General features: G+C 40.6%; 2 protein-coding genes across 2 annotated transcripts in view; both read left to right on the top strand.

Moving 5' to 3' along the window:
• The window catches only part of LOC143125816 (uncharacterized), a 31,271-nt gene extending 20,488 nt beyond the window's left edge, over positions 1–10,783 (top strand). Inside the window, exon 6 of the mRNA XM_076287568.1 lies at positions 10,698–10,783. Coding sequence (XP_076143683.1) covers positions 10,698–10,715 — 18 coding nt within the window. The 3' untranslated portion in view covers positions 10,716–10,783. The remainder of the gene's footprint in view (positions 1–10,697) is intronic.
• LOC143125817 (uncharacterized) lies at positions 10,710–13,496 on the top strand. The gene is made up of 5 exons (XM_076287569.1): positions 10,710–11,045; positions 11,333–11,659; positions 11,882–11,995; positions 12,354–12,403; positions 12,731–13,496. The coding sequence occupies exons 1-5, from the start codon at positions 10,802–10,804 to the stop codon at positions 12,857–12,859; spliced, it is 864 nt and encodes a 287-aa protein (XP_076143684.1). The 5' UTR covers positions 10,710–10,801; the 3' UTR covers positions 12,860–13,496.
• Positions 13,497–22,596: the final 9,100 nt, after the last annotated feature.

Here is a 22,596-nt window from a genome sequence, read left to right as displayed (position 1 = left end):
TATTTTTTCTCCTCCGGCGACAATCGAATAGCGCAATGTAAAATGCAGATGGCTTCTTTGCTACTGATGCATGTTGCAGAGAAACGCTCAAATGCATGCCAATCAAAAGCGGGGTAGCAGGTGGTCACCCCTACACACACACACACACACACAATAGCCCTCCCTGCATGAAACGTCCCTCTTCATTCTGCTAACATTTACAGTAGCTATTCTGACCTCAATTTGTCCCTGCTGGGTAACGTCTCTCTCCTCCTACTCCGTATCTCTGTCAACCTCCTCTGAATCCACCTGTACTTCTCCTTCCTCTGTGTCACTACACTGCACATCAAACGTAACGTCTCTTTCTTCCCCAATCCACCTGTAGGCTACTTCGCCTTCCTCTGTGTTACTACACTGGACATCAAACCTACTATCCATTTTCACAATTTCACAGACGGAAACTCGCTTCTCTCCGCGGTCAGCCAGCTCAAATGGCAAGATTTAATAACCCTGGGAGGGGAGGGGAAGGGTTGAGAGATGTCATTGGACTAGCCCAATGTCCGTCAAGAAAATCAACCAATGGGCCGCGTTTCGTGTCTCAAATACCGTCGCGGTGGATATATATATATATATATTTTTTTTTTTATTATTATTAAATTATGACAGCCCCGGCCCAAAAATGTGCGTCAGCCCACCGCCCGGTACGCCCGATGGCCAGTCCATGCCTGCTCAAAAGGTGTCAAAGGATTTTTTACAAATGAAGAGTACCAGTATTTGCTTTAAATAAAAAAAAAGTAAAAAAATAAGTAAAAAAAAACGTTTAGCTGGTAAACGCTGCTTTTCAAATTATATGTGTTGCGCGTTGTTGTGACTAAAATGTGTTTACAGCACTTACATTTCACTAAATAGTGTCTGTTGATGTCTTAATTAAATATCCACATACTTCCCATATTACGTAGCTCATCAAGAATGTTTAAATTATGTATGTAGTTACATTTAATTTGTGTGCAACTACACTCTGAGAAAACAGTTCCTCAAACTGACCTTAAAAGAAAAGGAGGAGTATTGTGACTGCAAAGGCATGTAAAAAAAACATTACATGTAGAGAGGATGTAGAGAGGAACTAGAAGTGGCGCAGAATGAGCAGGTTGCTTGCGTCCTTTTTTATTATTTATTAAGCATAGGTAAGTTTGATGGATTTATAAGCTGTCTGGACTATTTCTGACATAATACATACAATGTAATGAATGAATTATACAGCTGTGCATTTTATGTATATTCAACCAAAAGACAACAGTCCGTATCTCTTTTGGAATCAGCAGAGAATGGAACAGATGTTGCCGATCATGTGTATGGCGCAGTCACATACTGATCCCCAGTATTACAATGAGTTTAAAAACTCACACTTCTCAGCTGAGAAAGTGGAAGGAGCCTTTAATCTGAAAATCAGAAACAGCACTTGGTCAAATGAAACCATGTATTACTGTGCCAGCAGAAAAACATACAACCTTTCTTTTTAGTAAACTCTGTTTACACAAACAATGTTCTCATTGCTCGAATTCATGTGTAGAGACCCTGGTGATACTTCGAGCAAAGTTTCATGTTGTGTCAAGCCCTCTTAGTGTTTTTGATGAGATCATAGTAGTGCCCCTATAGCACTCCCATTCAAAAGGCCATTTGACCCAAAAAAGACAATATGGTCAATCTTAAAAGTGGCTTCCATCCTTACTATGCTTTTAAATGAAAGTTTGACTTGGGTACATTCACAAAAAGACCCTACTGTAGGTTGCATTTTGGCGAGAGTTACTGTGTGCTTTAAGCTTCAAGCCCCATATCAGTAAAGTTACCCAGAGACCTTATTAACTCATTGAGTGCCAAAAACGTAATATTATGTTTTTAGCTTTTTTTTTTTTATTATGAAACTAGACACTCTAATACACCTTATATGTGATTTTGGGAACTCTGTGATGAATGGAAATGAAATATATGACGATCATGAAACTCATGAAAACGCACAATCTGGACATTTTATCTGGACATTTTATCATAACTCGGTTGCCGCTTTGGGTCGAATCAGTGACGCATGCACGTCAGGTCAAAACCAGGCCATTTTCGTGGGTCTATCACTAGGTGGCAGTCTCGCCAGGTCTTACTGATCACTTCCCGGAATGTTTACACGAGTAAGTAACAGGCAACACTTCATATTTCATGAAAGACGTTATATCTCCATTTCTAGAAAAAAACAGCGATTTTGATGAAAACTAGCCACTGTTTAGCTTGGGATTTCTCAGGAACTGAGGCGTGTAGAAATACACGGTTTGCACCCACCGAGAGCTTAAAGTCTCACCTTTTAATCGAGCTATTCTACGTGTTCATAACTATAACACAGAATATGCTGTGGCTGTACAAAAATCATCAACAATGGTCTAGATTGCTGGCACTCTAGGACAAAGCTCCCGAAAACAGCTTGGCATTCAATGAGTTAACTCAAACTCATGGATTAGTTTTTCTGCATCTTTTTAACTCAACAAGATGCAGAAAAACTAATCCATGCCTTTATCAGTAGTAGGTTAGACTACTGCAATGCACTTTTTACTGGTCTCCCAAAAAACATATAAATAAATTTGAACTCATACAGAACTCTGCTGCTAGACTTTTAACTAAGACTAAGAAGAGAGAGAGCACATCACCCTTGTGTTAGCTGAACTGCACTGGCTCCCTGTGTCCTATACAGGGACGGATCATGGCTTGTGCCAAGTGTGCACGTGCACAGGGGCCCTCAGCCAATGGGGGCCCTCGAATTTAAAAAAAAATTGCCATGAATTTAGGCTAGATTATGCCCGGTGCTAGCCTGGCGAGCCAGACCCACATTAAAATGTAGGGTCTGGGCACTTACCGTTCGCAGTGCTCAGTCCGAGGGGCGGGATAATCAGTTGTCTTTCAAATTCCCTCTGCACGCAATAGGACGCAATAGGATATTTGTTTTCAAGTAGCAGGGAATTCAAGCCAAACCGTTGCAACTCTGCCATCAATCATTATGTTAAGCCCACCAAACGACTCTATACACGATTTCAATGGCCTGATTAAGTTTCGATTTCTGGAGCTCACAAGCCAACGGAGAGTTGCTAGACTAGCCCTGTAATTTGCTGCCGCTAGGGGCGCGTCTAGATTTCTAGGCTAGCCCGGTGCTTCTGTCTAATAATAATTAATTTGCAGCACAACTGAATGGTGTTATGGAACCGCGGACCAAAAGAAAAATAAACTAAATGTTTTCCTGATCAATAAATACTTCTTAATTCATAAAATATAGAGGCATAACATTAGGTGGAAGTGGTAGGCTATGAGTGCTCATTCAATGTGTATGCGTGTTTGCGAAAGTGAAACTGATCCACTCGTGGGTAGGTGAATGAAGTGGATTCCTGCAATGTTCATGAAAACAGCAAGCGATTGGATAGCCTATTAAATCGCGACTTGTTGTAGGCCTAACAGTAGCTTATATCGTAGCAAATAGCCTATAGCGATACCGATGACAGATAGGCCTACACTTATTTCACTCGTCTCGCTGGAGTGAGCACATAATGTGGGCTGTTGCGCAAAGAAATTAATTAGGGAGATGATCTGCATCTCCATTTACCAAACGCTATAGTTTTGCTAACATCTCCACTGTTAACGTGAAATATGTCTCCATGCAAGGTAGTGTCAAGCAGCAGTGAAGTGAAAACCTTATCATGCAGGTAGCCAATGTTCACGTCACCCAGGGGCGCAGGAGGCACGGGGGACGTGGGGGATATGTCCCACGCAGTGCTGAAGAGACAGCCGTCGTCCCCCTCACTTTTGATAAGGAAAAAAAGCCTTATATACGCTAAATAAATAATAACCTATAGGGTTTGCGCTAACTATGTAAAACTCCCCATTAACAGCTTCACATCACTAACCACAGCCATCTACAGTACTGTAAGACTGCACAATCTCATATTCACTCTGTTGGATATCTGAAGCCAGTTTGTCTACTAACAACCATCATTAGAGATGCTTTTCGTTTGGAGCGGCATACTGGTAGGCCATCAAAAGCATAACATTTTCGGTTTGGTTTGGGATCTAATTTACTTTTGGACTGTTTGATTATATTGCTAAATATTGGGACTGATGGGCACTGAACTCTGGGAGATATTGGATGGTTCACTGTTATGTTTCATGCAGTTGAAAAAGTGTCGGGATTTCCACCGCTGTTTATTGCGAGACAAGGCAGCCATTCATTGAATAGGGGTTGTGCTGTAATAGAAACCTTTTTGTGTAGCCAAGTAGCCTAAATTGAGTTATTGTTTAATTATGCATGATTTAGTAGGCTACTTTTTATTAAATTCGTAGGCTGGAATGCCTTGAGTCACGCAACAATTAAATGTAGTAGGCTTCAGCCTCTGGCAATTAGCTTGAAAGGGGCGGCAAGACAATGAGCTTGAGAACGTGTGTTGGAGACCCGTGGTAGGAAAACAACTTTATTAATCCAACCAACAATATAATAAAATATTAAGAAGAGGTGTTATTTCATTGACTTAAATCGAAGCAATGTCTTCTAGTGCTGGTGGACTGATGGCAATTGCTGGTATGGTATAGGCAAATATGGGAACCTGCCTTTATTTGTCCGGCCAGGGCTCGAATTACGTGGGAGCCAGAGGGAGCCGAGCTCCCATAGAGTGACGACTGGCTCCCATGAAAGCAACAAAGTCAAAAACCTGAGGGGGTCTCTCATATCTGAAGGTGTCTGGCATTGTAATTTAATCTTAAACAACCGCTCATTATCCATCCCTGTGCGATCTCTTACCATTAAAGACGTTAAATTAAAATATAGGCTACTACAGGACGTAGACCTACACTACGCTCTTGAACGCAGCATGACACTTCACCACCACACCACTAGACTATATGAGCAAACCGTATCGATATGACAGCACTCGCAAATCTGAAGAAGTCACCCTGCTTTGATGTGAGTGTTTTGTCTATTTGCATAGGCGTTCATTGGGCTAGCCTACGTGGTTTGATACTGTGCTGAAAAGTCCTGTTTGCTGTTGAACTTGCGCTTTACTCTATGTTGATTGACAAAGCCATACATTATGGCCCATAATGCAGCCTACAATGATTGTGTTGTCTGATGATCTAGCTATCCTCTGCCATTCAGAGCTCCGGAAAGTTCCCAGCTATTTTGAAACACCTGTTAGCAATCTCTGATGTCGGAATATTCAATGGCTACCCGACAATATCTCAGTGCAAACTCCAAAATTGTTCGTCTATTAATTTTCCACGGTTCAACACATTAGCCTACTAGAACATAGTTTGGCTGGCTTTATTCATTTCTGCCAGTTAGTGCTTTTTCCCCTGTGTATAAGTTACACTACATGCATTATTGTGTTTGACACTGAGGATAGCCTATCTGAGACGGTGGTCTGGTTTAAATGAGTTACGTTGTGAAATTGAGAATGGCACAGACTAAATTGTTTAGTCTATTTCTTTGTATTGTGAAATTGAAATGAGATATGGACTATTATAATCAATAATATGTTGAAATTAATTAAAAGTAATCAATTTCTATGAAAAATCTATGTCTGTTGTATGCATGTGTCAAGGTAAAGCCTAGGCCTACCGTGCGCATATACTATACTGCGCAAAAGCGCCACTTGCGCCTAGGCTATTTCATTGTATCGCCTTGTTAGGCTATGCGCGGGGTGTGTCAACTTTTTATGAGATAGAGAGACCCCCTTAAAGACAAAAAGATAATTCGAGCCCTGTGTCCGGCTATAAATAGAATCAATCCCGGGCATAATTTGAGGATTTATGGTAGCCTATCTCCTGCTCAACATGACATTAGTTGTTATGTTTATTGATAACAAACTTAACTAGCCTACTGATCAACTCGTTTTCACTAGCCCAACTATAAAATACAAGTATATAGGCCTACCCAAAGTTTTTGTTCTAAGACATTTATTTCAAACATAATTTCAAGACACAAATTGGATACTTCAGTTACCTTGGTGCATAAATCCCAGAGAGTAGGCGACCACACCCCAGAGTGATGGTCCTTTCTTACGCGTTCAGTGTGGGGTATAAACAAGCTGAGAATTTAGCGGTGTCACGTCTTGCTGTCACAGACATGGGGAGCTCTTTGAAGCTTGGGATAATGTGGTACAGTTACTACAGTAACAGTATTTTATTTTACTTCTTATGTAATATATATTTTTTTAAATTTTATAAATGCTTTGTTTAAATGCTGTTGGAACAAATAGTTGATTATAAAGGCAACTTTCTGTTGCAATTTTCTGTGTGTTCTGGACTGGTAACTTGTTAAGCCAACATGTTCTAACATTGCATAAATATTAACTGCAGACACATAGTGGAGAGTTGATTTGGTTTATACCAGACAATTTAGGTACTGTAGGCCTAACTAGGCTATTTGATCATGTAGTCTATGTTTGGATCATAGGCATGATGATTCATTCATGGCTTCATAAAATATCAACATCATGTTGCTTTTAGAGTATTACCATTGGCCCAAGTAGTGTAAAATAAATCTAAAAAAATTAGTAGAATTGCACATAGCACATAGCAAGAAGCTGGTCTGAGGGCAGATCTGGCGTTGTGCTCATCTCACAGTTTTGACAATTTTAATCAAACAATATTTTGAAAACAATCAATGGTATTATCTTAATATTCTGGCAAGTTTAAAATATGATGGTCGAAAGTGGGCCAGAGGTGGCGATCCGATATCTGGAAATCTGATCTCACTATGGGTTTGTGTTCACAATTTGGTCCCCCTCACTTTCAAAATATCTCCTGCGCCCCTGACATCACCTGAGTCAGACAGAAAACGGGCCCTGCTTGTTCTGTTAAAGTTTGTATGCCCCTTCCAAACTGCGTTAAAAGGGTATATTTAACAGCCAGAATTTCGACATTTTCCCGGTGGAGACACCCCGAACCCCCCGTAATATGATCAGCACCACCTCTCACAAAATACTATCAACGTCCCTGCTACCGGTCCGTCAGAAATATGACAACTGTTGTCCGGTCCGTTTAGTGAAAAATGTTGCTGTAGACTGTTTGGCCAGCAAAGGGAGATTACAGCCTAATAATAAAAACAGCTGCTGGAATTCATTTCTGTGTGGGCCTGAGTTATAATATATGACATAATGTACTACATTTTCATTGTGTCAAATTGTGCACCAGCCTGCACAGCGACAGCAAAGAGAGAAGCGCTGGCTGCACGCGCATGTCACTTGCACGCGCAAACGCGCCCGCGCGCGTCGCGGTCGGGGGGGGGGTGCTTTTTTGATATTGTGCACAGGGGCCCATATTTGTTTAATCCGTCCCTGGTCCTATAGAATTGATTTTAAGGTTATGTTAATTACTTACAAAGCTCTGAATGGCATAGCACCTTCTCTGAGCTTTTAATATCTTATCAACCACAAAGGAAACTTAGATCTTCCAATGCTAATCTTTTAATTGTACCCAAAGTGCTCCACAAGCAAAGTGAAGCTGCTTTTATCCATTGCACCAAAGCTATGGGACACCCTGTCTCTGTACATCAAACAGGCGTGTTCAGTGAATATCTTTTAAAAAAAAGACCTGAAAACATACCTGTATATATGAGAGCTTTTAGTTAAGTCATTTTATCTTGTAGACTACTTTTTCGAATGATTCTATGTTCGACTACTGCCATTAGAGCTGCAGCCAGCCAGAAGCAGATAGGCTCAGGTTCTGCTCCCGTTTCTTCCAGAAATATGGGACTTTTCCTTGCCACTGTTGCCATATGGTGTGCTTGTAGGGGGTTAAGGGTTAAGGTTACCAGTCTTCTGGTCGTTGTGTTCCTTAAACGTCTGTATATAAATTCATATAATCACAACAAATACTAAGAACATCCAAAGCTGACCCCTTAGAGTCCACATCAACGAGGCCTAAGCATTTGTTGGCCTAAGCATTTGTTAGCAAAGCCTATATATATACTACTGCAACAACTTGCTGCATTACCCTCAAAATGTATTATTGTTGTTATAATTTTCTTCTCTATTATTGTGTTAAATGTGCCAAATGTGAATCACTTTGAGCTGCATTCTGTGTATGAATGATGTGACTCAAAGAGTTCATGAATATTTACACTACCTGTGATGCAATGGAAAATTGTCATGCAGTAGAGCAATAAGCAGGAAGTGCATTAGATCAGTTGAACTGTTCACATCAACACAGTCAGAAGCTTGCTCCGCACAGAAGAAAAGAGACAAATATCCAACATGCACTCGATTGTGTTTTGGGCTTTTATGATCGGGGCTTCGGGATTTTATGTAAGTAAAACAAGTGACTTAACATGCAGTTTTATTTATTTGTATTTATTATTTTTACAAAAAACTGCTTTGACATTCATGTTGTGGTCCTAAAATTCATAACAATTGTTAATTTAAGACTATTGAATTGTGTGGTATACTATATGCATTCTAACATGAATATAACTGAATCTGAATGTGTGTAACAGATTATATAATATTTGTTAAAGTTGCTACTGGGGGTCTGCATGCCCATCTTCTTCACTCGGAGACTGCACAGCTTAGGGCTTTTGTGACTGACGTGCACCTTTACTGAACTTAAAATCAGTCATTATTATGACCGCCGCGCAGCGAAGCGGCAGTCATATAGGTTTAGTCAGAATTTTATTTATTTATTTATTTATTTATTTATTTTTTCGCATGCCCAAATTTCCGTCAATGAGTCCCGGGACACTGAAAGACCGGGGTATACGAAACTTGGTGGGCATGTAACCCCACATGGATAGCATGGAACCATCGTTTTTCGTTTTGATCTGTAGCCCCCCCGCTGGACTGGACCCCCCGAAAGGAGGGTAGGGCAGACACAGTTTTCTGTGAATATCTCGAAAAAAGTAGGGTTTAGGAGGACCATTTTTTTTTTTATGTTGATCTCAAGGAGCCATGTCAACCCATTCCACAACCACTCATTTCATGTATAGTGCCACCTAGTTAAACACAAAAAAGTAAAAATGAGGTGTTGTAATTGAAGGTATCTGTGACCTAACATAGTCAAAACTGCACGAAATTGGAAGTGTAGGATCATTATGACACCCTCTGTATGCACGCCAAATTTTGTGGAATTCCGTTCATGGGGGGCCACACAATAAATTAATTTATGTTACTATACACCAACTGGCCTGTAGGTGGCCGGAGACTGTTTTCTGTGAATATCTCGAGAACCGTAGGGCCTAGGAGGTCCACCTTTTTTATGTATGTTGGTCTTAAGGGGGCATGGCAACCCATCCCATTACCACTTATTTCATGTATAGCGCCACCTAGTTAAAAATTAAAAAGCAAAAAATTAGGTGTTTTCATCACAATATCTCTGGTTGACAAGGTCAAAACTGCACAAAATTAAAAGTGTAGGATCATTATGACACCCTCCGAATGCATGCCAAGGTTTGTGTACTTTCGTTCATGGGGGGCCGAAAGGAGGGTAGGGCAGACACAGTTCTCTGTGAATATCTTGAGAACTGTAGGGCCTAGGATGACCATTTTTTCCGTATGTTTGCCTCCAGGGGTCATGTTAACCCATTTCATGTGCACACATGTGCACAAACAGATACACACACACACACACACATACATTCACAGTAATCATACGTATGACACATACTCACACAGTAGACATATGTACGCTTGCATGCACAGGCACATACACAGGCACACACACAAGCACGCACACACACACACACACACACACCCACACACACTCACACACACACACACCCACACACATAACATAAACATAACACAAACAATCAAGAATTTCTCAGAATTATGAACAGGCAAGATGGAGGTGGGGTTGTATAAAATTAATTTTACATGTGAAATCTATGAACTAATCATGTTTTGGTACTTGTTGTCTAGCAGTGAGAATTGAGTGTGGATAATGCAATTTAGTGAGACAGTTAGAATCATATAGGCCTTTCAGCGTGATTTCTTTTTGTGGAAAAAATGTGCTGGACTGGGCGGCGGTCATATTTTGTACCGCTCTGCGGTACATCTAGTTTACATACTCTGTGGCTCTTCTTACCACCGAATGACCAAATAGTAACCATTTTCTTTATCTTTTCTAAAGGTTTTCCATAGTTTCTCAAGAAAAAAAATCAACATACAGTATAACATTAAATCAAAATGCATTTAGGACTGTTGTGTTGTGAGTACTCCATGGCTCACTTATTCCGCCACCTAACATACATAGTTCCCAAGTAAAGTCTAGGTTTTTGCCCAAAATTGTAGTGCATTGATTTCAGAAGGCACTGTTCCTAAATATTTTGGCCAATAGTTAAATGCCTGACCTCTTTGGAAAACAGGAATGCTTTGGAAACAATCATATATATCAAAAACTGTTAGTACAAAGTACTGACACAGAGTTACAGAGGCTAGAATATTGCCTTTTCTTTCTGCCGAATTACCAACATCTCTGACCTGACCACATTTTAGCCCTAGTCACTTTATATCTTTTAGAAACTGAGCCCTACATGTAGCACCAGGTCTTGCCAACAGGATGCCTGCAAAAGAAAATGTCTGGCCCTGAATGTACTTCATTTGCATTGAATATTTTAGTTTATATCACAAAGGAAGGTGTTCTGAATAAATTTTGCTTGTTTTATAATGACTAATAATATTTGACATATTTTACTTTTTTAGATGCTGCTGAAGAACTAACAATCCATCAGCCTGACTCAGTGATCACAGCTCAGCTTGGGGAGTCGGTGACTCTTCAGTGCAACTTTACCCAAGGGAGTCAGTACATGTTCTGGTACAAACAAAAGCCAGGGGAGAGGCCACGAGTGATGGTTCTGGCACATGTGTTATCAGACAGTCAGTTTCAGAATGGGTTTAGTGAACTTGATTACAGCATGCAGAGAGGGGATGGTGTGTTCCACCTGAATATAAAAAACACTACTGCCTCGGACGAGGCATCCTATTTCTGTGCTTCCTACAGAAGTTCATTTTATACATTATTCGGAAATGGAACCTTTCTAGAACTGAGAGGTAAGTCAGGTATTTTTTTTCCAGTTCAGTTTCCTCAGTGTTATCCATCTTCATTTCTCCTGTTGTAAATGTATATTAGTTGCAAATGCTCTGCGTTTCATTAGAGCAAAATAATCGTTTTAATCTGTAAAAGTCAATACTCCATTAAATTGTTTCATTAAGTGTTTCAGAGACATACTTAAACCTCCTCTTCTTAACGTTTTTGAAATTATTTAACATTTAACAGATAACATGGAAATATGACTCAGTCCCAATATTTGTTTGACGTGGCTTATAAATGATTGCAGATAACAGAAACCACAGATTGGATTTAACAGCAGTGATCCAAACTCCAGTAGTAGGCCCAGTTCACTCCAGTGACCCAAAGACCCTGGAGTGCACAGTATTTACCGAAACCAGAACCAAAGAGCTCAGTGTGTTCTGGTTCAGACCTGCTTCAGGGGGATCCCATCCCATGAGCATTTACATAGAGAAGAACTGCAGCAATTCTCAGAGTTGTGTCTACAGACTGCCTATGGGACAAACACCAGATTCTGGAACCTTCTATTGTGCTGTTGTCTCTTATGATCAACTACTATTTGGGAACGGAACAAAACTGGATAAAAAACAAACAGGTATGTCTTCAACATGAATACTTTCCTTGTGACTACATTTAAAATATAGTTACAGTTTAATTATTTTTGTTTATTCTTTTAGACCTTTCTTTATTCTTTTACTTTTTAAAAATGAACAAAACATTGTTGAAATATCAATCTCTCAATGCAATTCAGTAATTTTGTCACATCATGACAAGGCATGGGGGGTATTTTATCTCTTAAATCTTAACTCTCTCTTAGAACCAGTGGACCCTGTCATAGTTAGTTTGGGGGCTGCATTGGTCCTGTGTATTGCAGCACTAATCCTCTTGGCTTATTTAAGATGTAAAAGAACAACATGTAAAGACTGCCAAGGTAAGAACATGCGGTAACACTTTACTTGAAGGTATCTACATAAGAGTGACATAATACTGTCAACCCTAATACTAACCCTAACCCTAACTTGTCATGACAAAAACCGAATGACACTAACCCTAACCCTAACTTGCCATGACAGAAACCGAATGACACTTGACAGAAGCGAGTAACAGAAGCGTTATGTTATAAACGTTTATGACACGTTTATGACAGTGTCATGTCACTCTTATGTAGATACCATCAAGTAAAGTGTAACCGAACATGCTAATTGCACATAAACGATGAAAACAATAGTGGTTTATGTGTGCTGGAGTTCAGTTTACTGACCAGTTTGCGTTTATTAATATTTTACCAGCGAACACCACTCAGGGCCTCAAGCCTTTGAGGGCACAGTCAACGAGTCAGGTAAAGAAAATATTATGGTTTTAATTAGGTTAAAATTATGGTCTAATTTTTGCTAATGTAGTTATTGGTCTTATTCTTTATTCTTGTTATATTCTTATTCATGTTGTACATTTAGAAATTAAACACAAAGCCCTGAGATTGTTGAGACTGAGAATGTTTGCATACAGTTCACCGCAAACACGCTGGGAGATGGACGAAGGGTTACCATTGAGATGGAATGTTTGCCCAAAATAGTTTAAATCTATCTGTTCAGAGAAAACATGTTTGCTGTGAATGTTGGAGCAGCTGTGATTGCTCAGATGACTCAGGTGACTATGTGTTTCCTAGGGCTGTGATGCAGAGATGCTCAACTACGCAGCCCTGCAGTTCACTGAGGGGAGGAGCAAGACTGGCAGAAAGAAGAGACCGCCACCACAGGAAAGCACCTACTCTGATATCAGATCAACTAGGTCCTAAATTCACTCCACTTTTCACAGATTATAATCTCATATTTTAACATTAATAGATTATGCTGATGTTCTAGAATGCAATACAAATATTTTAGATCATTATTATGTACAATGTTCAGGGCAGGACTTCAGACCACTCCAGAACTGGTGATCATGGGTTGTCTTGATTAATAATAAATCAATCATCATAGGCTTGAATTTGTACATACTGTGTAGCTGAACTGAAAGAGCATGATGCTATCAGCTGCAGCATACACATCCAGAGTCTGTGTCCAATCAAGAATTTTTTCCAGCTCCAAGCACCGTATTTTAAAGTGCCCTTTCTTACTTTCTGCAAGCACTTTTTGCTTACAGTGTTGACATTGTATCTCCTATCCCTCCTCCATTTTGATTGATCAGTAAGTTAGTGTTTGCAAAAGATGAACAGGTAGGGAAGAAACATTTTATATTGAAGATGTTAAGCACTGTCTGTACTGAGCTACGTACATGTACTACAAATAGGTGCTGCAGCACACAAAAACACATTTGGTGGACACAGACCGATGACCAGTGTCTACCTGCAGAATGTGCACTAAAGGTTCTGTGAATTTCATGTTAGAAAGTTCAACATTGATGCTTTTTTAAATTTGATGTGTTAATGTGATATGCTGATGTCATGTGTTGCATGATGAAAGATGTTCTAATAAATAAACATTATGAAAGTATGCTTCAGTTATGCAGTTTGTTGTATTGTGGATGAAATTTCGTACATCTTGACTGAAATCAGGTTGGCATTTAGCTCTGACAAGCTACAATGAGTGCTTTCAAATCAGCACAGCAGCTCAAACTAATGTTTGCCAAATTCATGTGCTGGCCACAAAAAGTTACACCTCTGTAACCACAGCCAATCAGACAGCCTCTGTGTAAATAAAGCCTATAGGGTCCTTCACACCATTTGTGTGGTATGTGCATTTCATCTGCATTGCCAGTCCATTTTCATTTTTGGAGACTGGTTGAGGTCGATGACGTCACCGAAGACAGGTTCCCATTGGTTAACGTCGAGTGAATTTGACTGAAAGAGAACAGGTTAGAGCATTCACACTGCCTCCGTTAGATGTGCGGCTTGAGCCACATTGCAACCGCGAGTCATCTAGAAAATAGATGTAGAGCTAGAGGCAAATGTTGGAAGCGGTCGTATGAAAAGAGATAGTGCAGCAGCTCCCCAGCAGCCCTGCATGAGAGAGGTTCCTGGTGTTTTACAAACATGCAACCACACCGCAGCAGTGACAGAACACACACGCAACCGCACCGCAGCAGTGACAGAACGCACACGCAACCGCACCGCAGCAGTGACAGAACGCACAAGCAACCGCACCACAGCAGTGACCGAACGCACATGCCAAAGATCTGGTGTGATTAGGGCATAACCCTGCATGAGGTTGGCAAACCAACTCTTCTCAAAAGCACCTGCACCTGACTTCAGCAGACCCAGCCTGTGTGCTGTAAATATAGACATCAGGTGAGTACGGCTTCACAACAACAGTCTGCGGACCAGACGGTGCCAACTGAGGGAGCGTAGCCCACTTTGGCAATTAGTATGGGCTATTATTACCCGGCTCTTCACAAGGCAAGTAGAACGCTCATTGGCTTGAATGGGATTTCCCAAAGTTCTACGGTAAAATATTTTCATGTAATTACCGCTGCAAACATATAATTACCGCTGTCAATGGCAACGGGTTTTGTGCTTCTGATACGTCTTTCATATCACTACGCAAGGACTGGAACTTCATTCAGTGAAAGCAGACGGTTGATCAGCTGTGTTCTAAAGAATGAGCCACGATGAACGGTAACAAATGGGCTAGGCTATGTAGGCTAAAGTCATATCGTGGGGAGTTTATTATTTGGTTTTGGCAAGTAGCCGTGTAATAAGCGGGATAATGTATAGAATGCCGGGACTTATTTTCCCAATAATGACCGGCGTTCTATACATTATCCCTTACTTACTGTACTGTTGTCCATTCTGTGTAGGACATTATAAGAGATGAGATGTAGACAAACATGTCTCAGAGCCTGGACATAATTAGTCATAATTAGTTTATATCCTCATGTTTCTAAATGTTTCTTATTGTGTGTCTTTCAGAGTCAGAATTATGGTTGGATAGAAGAATTCAACTATGTTAGCTGTGTATTTAATATGGTTCTTCCACATATGACGTTACTGTTTTTATTTAGGTGTGTTCCTGTTCCTGAGTATATCTTTGTGTGAGTATGTGTCAGGGTAGGCAGATAGGACCCAAGTGCAAGACTCCTCCAGGCTGGAAAAGGCAGGTAGGGACTGGTAGGCAGGGTCAGGACAAATGTTCTGGACAGAGCAGGAACCATCAGGGCAGGCACGGGCAGGACAGATAGATGGCTGGACACGACAGACTCAGACACAGGAGAAGGGAACACAGATGACACAGGAAACGCAGACACAGACGACACAGGAGACGCAGACACAGACGACACAGGAGACGCAGACACAGACGACACAGGAGACGCAAACACAGACGACACAGGTACAAAAATGGGAATGGTGACCGGGATAGTAACGGGGTAATATATAAAAGTAATATATAAAAATCTGAATATGTATATGAGAAATGTGGCATCTGCTGCAACAATTAATCAAGGGAACTGGCTACGCCAGACGTGATAGCGTGTACGCTCAAAATAAATTAGAGCAGTCTTCTAAAACTATTTTTACGCTTTGCGAACAGAACGCTTCAGATGTGGACCCGGTGTAGCGCTGGTGTGAGAGATTGTTTCCCTGTACATTGTTTACTCCTCATTCAGCAGCATCACCATCAGGGGATATAAAGGGGGTAACAACAGAATGAATATTTTTTGTGCATACCAGAAACTATCCTGTGGCCACAAGAAAGCTTGAAAGATTGTGTGTGTGTGAATGTTTAGCGAGCAAATGATAAGGAGTCACATACACCCAAGAAAGGATTGCGTGCACACACATCTGACATGGACAGAAGACCACATAACAAAAGGCCAGTGGAACATTGTTGGCCTACTGGAGGCATTTATTTGGATTTCTGCTAGTCTCTTGCTCATCAGTTTTCAGGCAGTTCACTGGTGAGTTATAGAGAAACAGCCCACCGCTTAGCCACTTACTGTACTTTCAAAGATGTTTTCTTTAATTTGTTTCACTTTCATTCTAGTTCACCCATCATTATCATTAGAACGCCCTAACCCTAATTTGGAGCCTTCAAGGGCCATTAGCAAATTTTAGTAGCCAATATTCTTAATAGACTGTGCCATTATATGATGTAGGACATTTCTGTAATTACCGGTAAGATACAGAATATTTCTGTAATTGAAAAAACCCCTCTGGTGAAAATCAGGTTTGTTAATATGTCCATATGGTGTTTTTGTTTCATATGGTGCACAGCATATCAGGAGCAAAACAATCAGTCAAAATAACCATACACAATTGGATTTCTATGCCACTTTTATTTAGTTGTAGAGTTGTTCTTTTAAGTATTTGCAGCAGAGTTATTTCGGGAGAAAAGTGTTTTTATTCTGAGACTAGCCTGACCACTTCCCTTCCCTGTCTATGTGTGGTCTCTGATAGTCAAAGGTGTTCACTTGGGTTTGTATGCCTTCTGCCAGAATGCATTTGGCTTTGTATCTTGTTTCTAACTTCCACAGGCTCATGTATAGTGTTTTTTTTTTAAACAGAAAGGTCTTGAGATGAGCTTTGAGGAAAGACAGTCACGGAGGGAATTCCAGAGCTTAGGGGCCATGGCGTTGAAAGACCTGCCACCTAGGGTAGAGAGTCTGGTGCGGGGGACAGAGAGGAAATTTTGGTTAGATGATCTGAGGGAGCGGGAATGAGTGTAAGTGATCAGAAGGTCACAGAGGTAGGGAGGAGCAAGGTCATGGAGGGCTTTAAAAGTGAGAAGTAGAATTCTGAACTTGATTCGGGACAGAACTGGTAACCATTGAAGCTGAAAAAGAATAGGGGTGATGTGAGCAGATCTCTTGGTATGAGTGAGTAGTCTAGCTGCGGAGTTCTGAATATATTGTAGTCTTTGAAGTGATTTGGTAGGGAGGCCAATGAATAGGGAGTTGCAGTAGTCTAGACGAGATGTAATGTACAGTCCCTCCAGGAATTTGCGATGCTGCGATCACAGCAATTAATGCAAATTCAGCAATGTCCGCAAATTCTGGGCGACCTCGCAATTTTGTCCAAACACCAAAACTTTTTCGCAAATTTGACCAATCATTGTAGTTTCCCCGTGAAATTTCACCTGCCACAACAACACCTTGAGCAGAATATTAAGCCAGATGCCACATTCACTTCTACAGACAGGTATGATAAGGGATCAGATTCCAAAAATAATTCAGTGGAAATGCATGGATTCAGTTGCTGAACTGAATCCATGCATTTCCACGGAATTATTTTTGGAATCTGATCCCTTATCATACCTGTTAGTTCGTACTCGTCGCTCGACTTATCGTGACTAAATTCAAGATTGCGTCGAACGGTAAAATTTGTCTTGTAAATAAACTACCAGTGCTTTCTCCATGTCTCGTCTACCAATGAAGTACGGAGCTACTTTGAGCCTCGTAAATGGTGTAAAACAGTGATTTATTTGCAAGGCTAGGCCGATGCCCGAGGCACCGCAACGAAACACTGTTGGTAGCATTGGCTAACTAGCGCCAGATTTCTGAGTGCAGGGGACAAGCCGAGGTGAGCTATGAGACATATGTTCACACTCGGTATCATGTTTCAACACACTTTAGGTCAAAATCACACCGGAATTCTCCTTTAATATGCACTTATTTAACAACCCTAACATACCCACCTCACACTTATCATGCAGTTATTTAACAACCCTAACATACAAATTTTATAGCAAGTCTTGTAAATCCAACTAAACCCAATGCATGACAACACATGAAAAAAATGATGAATGAAATATTATTGCTCTCCACAAAGCACATGAGTAGATGAAACATGAGCCCATAATCGTACCATGAGGTTGTGTAGGAAACATTTGCCTTTTGATAGCAGAGAGGGGAGGAACCAGCCAGGGTGCTGAAGTGTTGGAACTATCCAGGGTGCTAACAGACTCAAATATACTGTATCAAATCATACCTTTTCATCGTCTGATTAGTCACAATGTCAGTCAATTATATGTTGTTGTTTTTTTAACCTTTAAACACTGTTCGTTGCAACCCCCCTTAATGTACTGTTCGCGGTCAAATTTGACCGGACAGTTTTAACTGCTCTTAAATACCAATACCATGACAAAAAGTATTATTTAATAGAACATTATTGTAAACAGACCCTTATGAGAACATTAACATCTACATCATATGTGTTTGTGTGTGTGGGTGTGTGTATTTCTGTATGTGCGTGAATGTGTGCGAACACTGGTGGTTCACATGCACAGTGCATGACAACATGAACTGACAACATGAACTGTGTGTGTGTGTGTGAGTGAGAGAGTGGGTGTAAATGTGTGTGTGTGTGTGTGTATGTGTGTGTATGTGTGGGTGGGTGTAAGTGTGTCCGTGTGTGTACATGCATGTGTGTGCAAACATTGGTCGTTTTCCTGCACATGTGGCAACATGACAATATAAACTGTGTGTGTGTGTGTGTGTGTACATGTGTGTGTATGTGTCTGTTTGTGTGTGTGTGTGTGTGTGTGTGGGGGGGGGGGGTGTTTCTGTGTGTGCGTGCATGCCTGTGTGTGCGAACATGTGTGGTTCACATGCACGGGTGGCAACATGACAACATGAACTGACAACATGTACTGTGTGTGTGTGTGTGTGAGTGAGTGGGTGTACATGTGTGTGTGTGTGTGTGTGTGTGTGTATATGTGTGGGTGGGTGTGAGTGTTTCCGTGTGTGTACATGCATGTGTGTGCAAACATTGGTCGTTTTCCTGCACATGTGGCAACATGACAATATGAACTGTGTGTGTGTGTGTGTGTGTACATGTGTGTGTATGTGTCTGTTTGTGTGTGTGTGTGTGTGTGGGGGGGGGGTGTTTCTGTGTGTGCGTGCATGCCTGTGTGTGCGAACATGTGTGGTTCACATGCACAGGTGGCAACATGACAACATGAACTGACAACATGTACTGTGTGTGTGTGTGTGTGAGTGAGTGGGTGTACATGTGTGTGTGTGTCTGTTTGTGTGTGTGTGGGTGGGTGTGTTTCTGTATGTGTGTGAATGCCTATGTGTGCAAACATTGGTGGTTCACACGTACAAGTGGCAACATGACAACATGAACTGACAACATGTACTGTGTGTGTGTGTGTGTGTGTGTGTGTGTGTGTCTGTGAGTGGGTGTACGTGTGTGTACTGTATGTGTGTCTGTTTGTGGGTGTGTGTGTGGGTGTGTGTGCTTCTGTGTGTGCATGCATGCATGTGTGTGGGAACATTGGTGGTAAGTTGTAGGAGTGTGTGTAAGGAGATGTCTTTTATCTCCTGGATGAAAATTATACTCTTTCCCATTCATTTCCTATGGCAGTCATTTTTGACCGTAAACAAAAAAAGTGTTTCTACGTTGAATAAATCACTCAAAATTCAAAGAAAGTAGTCAAAATAAATTCTATGTGTTCAAAAGCCTTTTGTGAAGGATATCATAAGATCTTGAGGCAATCTGATGAAAAATGCCATATTTATGGTACAGGGAATGTGTAAATTGGTCATTTTTGACCGGAACAGTGTTAGAAGGTTAAAGATCTTACTCATATGACATTGATAGTTTTTTTTGGTTTGTTTATAATACTTGTTTTGAATTTTGTACTACGACCTTTAGTCCAATAACGAGACATTACAAAGTTTGTAAGTGCACCAGGAGTTTAAGACTTGCCTGATTATCTGCTACTATACCGCTGCATCGACGTTTCTTCCGTGATTTGGGAAAAGCCTGTAAAACTCCTGGCAGGAAGCATGCATAAGGATGTAGATCCAGGAATGCACTAATATTTTGTTCGTAGTTCAGTTTGCAACAATTATTAGTTATTATTAAGTTGTAAACACTTCGGAAAAAAAATATTTAAAACGGGATATACCAAAAAACGTTGATGTAATCGCTTCCTGTAAGGACTTTTACAGGCTTTTCCCAAATCACGGAAGAAACGTTGACGCAGCGGTATAGTAGCAGATAATCAGGTCTTATTTAAATAAACTCCTGGTGCTTTTACAAACTTTCTAATGCCTCGTTATTGGACTAAATGTCGTAGTTGTACTACTGCAGAAGTTTCGTAGCATTCAGGGCATTATTAGTGGGGTAATTTACGAGATAAAAGTTGGTTCCATCATGACTGCAGAACGTCATTAGTTTCTGACGGCGCTACTCGACCAGGGCTCGACCAAGGGAAAAAAGGTTCTGGGAGGGTATTTGGCTCGGGGTCATGGTGCAAAGAACCCTAGGGTAAAATTACTCCGAACCATCGCTTTAAAGAAATACGCCACCCCTAGGTGAAATTGGGTCTCTTAGGCTAGTGACAATGGCCCCACATTTTTGAGATACCCCTACCGGAGGTAGAACTAAACCCAACAATGTTTTTCCTCATCTCTAAGGTCTCCCATATATGAAATGGATTCTTGGCTAAAAATATTTTACTGCTAAGATTGTTAAATTAACAGATATTGTTATACACCCCAAAACCAAAAAAGGACTAAAATATAGCCTGTCCATATGAGAGTTAAGGCATATAAACTACTGCAGATCAATTACACAAGCTCTGAGAACTTTGAAACTTGGCATGTGTATAGTCAGGAAGTTGCTTTACCTACTAGAAAAGACTGGATGTGAATATCTTGATCTATGGAATGAATAGAGACATGTAAACATTCACCTAAAATAAGCGGACATGTAAAAAATGAATATCTATGCAGAATGTTTTCATTTACTTTAGCTGCTTTACCAGGGATTATCATAGAAACACATATGATGGCTTGTTGGAAAGGTGGGGTTGTTCTGAATCCAACAATACCAAATATGTACATATAGTATGACAAGTTAGGGTGTTCTGTCACTCAATGTATGAGGTGTCCAAAATGAAACACTGGCAAAATACAGTTTCAAGTCCAAATCACATTATCAGTGGGGAGAAGAATGTTGACAAATTCATTGTTACTGCAAGGTAAGTGTTGATCTATATTTACATTTAATAATGATACATTTCATATGAAACACAGATCCAATTTAATCAGATTGAATCAAATTGGAATGGAACATCTTTATTAAAATATTTACATTCACTTCCATTTTGTTATGGTCAAGTCATTACTGAATAATGGAAAATAATATTGTTAGCTTTTGTCTGTCCAGACCAGCAGTGGACATTAGAGCCTACACTGCTTACTTCACCCCTAAGTAGCTAAACAGTTAGTTGTAGAAACTACTTTCCCTAGCTAAGAAAGTACTTAGCCCTCTGACCAATGTTGCATGTGTAATTGAACTTAATTTTCATTTCAATGAAAATTCTGAATTTTTTCCTTTTCACTAGTCTCTTGAATTGTAGAGAATGTCTTACAGACATTGGATCCAAAGCTTGTGGGAAACATTTTGAAAAGGGCAAGAAAAAAGATCCCTATGTATGTCCAAAACCCCACAGTAGAAGGCCTCCAACGCATACTTACCCTTGCTCAGCAGAGAGAGATGGTGATGTCCATAAAACTCTGGCTCTATATACAGATATTTCCTCCAAAATCAAAGTTTCATATCATGTATCATGTATAGCGAACTACTGCAGTAAGACAAAAATCAGTGAGCAGCAGCAAGTTTCAAATGTTCAGAGTGAGAGCACATCTGCACCAAGAAGGCTGAGTAGGGCTGATACAACATCATTTCCAATACAGAGAGATCGTTTCATCTGTGGGAAGGCCAGCTCTAACCAGAACCTCTGACAGCAATTTCAACTGGAACATTCGCAAGTACCAGAGACAAGGTCCTTCGGGCAGCTTCTGAAGGGCTTCTTCAAATTCTTTCATGCCCAGATCTCTTTGCATGATACCAAATACCATAAAATGCCTTGCACACTACATCTCTAAATGAAATATTACGGAGCCCTCCGGGTGACATGGGGGAAAAAAAACATGGGTTAGAAAAAAAAAAAAAAAAGTAGTGGGGAAAAAAAAACATGAGGAAGAAAAAAAAAACGATGCACTTTTGCGGGATCTCATTGCGGGATCTCGCAAAAAGTTTTGCGAGATCTCGCAAAACTTTTTGCGAGATCTCGCAAAACTTTGCGAGATCTCGCAAAACTTTTTTTCTACTTTTGGAATTGCTGGGATTCCTACTTGACCCCAATAGGCCCACAAACCACTACCGCCAGATGGCAATCGTATCATGATACTATGATTGCTCTATCACTGTTGCGTGTTGTGGGTTTTCTGGACACATTACATAGGCCTATGACACGGGAGGGAGAGGGAGACACCTGCGTGCAGACACGCACACACGCTGGCGCGTAGCAAGCGTGGGGGATGTGGGTGTTATAATGTACACAGTTTTGCTGGAACACGATTATATCCCTCACACTTTTTGTCAGATTAAATTGAAAGTAAAATATGGAAATAAACGCTCCCGTAAAGAGTTGGAACCGTATCTATAACGAACACACAGAGACACAAATAGGTCTGTTGATTTGATTGAACGGTCATCCAGCCAATCACATCAAGTTAGGTGAAGAACCAGAGCCGCTCTGATCAAATTCAAAGTGTACGTCTTTCAAGGCTGCTGCTTGG

This window comes from Alosa pseudoharengus, unplaced genomic scaffold (assembly GCF_046254945.1).
Source record: "Alosa pseudoharengus isolate Yale_2024_CS ecotype anadromous, Long Island Sound unplaced genomic scaffold, YU_APseudo_1.1 YU_APseudo_1.1_scf_16, whole genome shotgun sequence".
Classification (NCBI taxonomy): Eukaryota; Metazoa; Chordata; class Actinopteri; order Clupeiformes; family Clupeidae; genus Alosa; species Alosa pseudoharengus.
This window is presented reverse-complemented; position numbering and strand designations above follow the sequence as displayed.

What these genes read in the sequence shown, in the direction of transcription:
- LOC143125817 (XM_076287569.1), top strand. Translation starts at nt 10,802, where the DNA reads ATGTTCTGGTACAAACAAAAGCCAGGGGAGAGGCCACGAGTGATGGTT. An exon ending in ACTGGATAAAAAACAAACAG is followed by an intron (nt 11,660 to 11,881) that starts GTATGTCTTCAA and finishes ACTCTCTCTTAG; the next exon opens with AACCAGTGGACCCTGTCATA. An exon ending in GGGCACAGTCAACGAGTCAG is followed by an intron (nt 12,404 to 12,730) that starts GTAAAGAAAATA and finishes TGTGTTTCCTAG; the next exon opens with GGCTGTGATGCAGAGATGCT.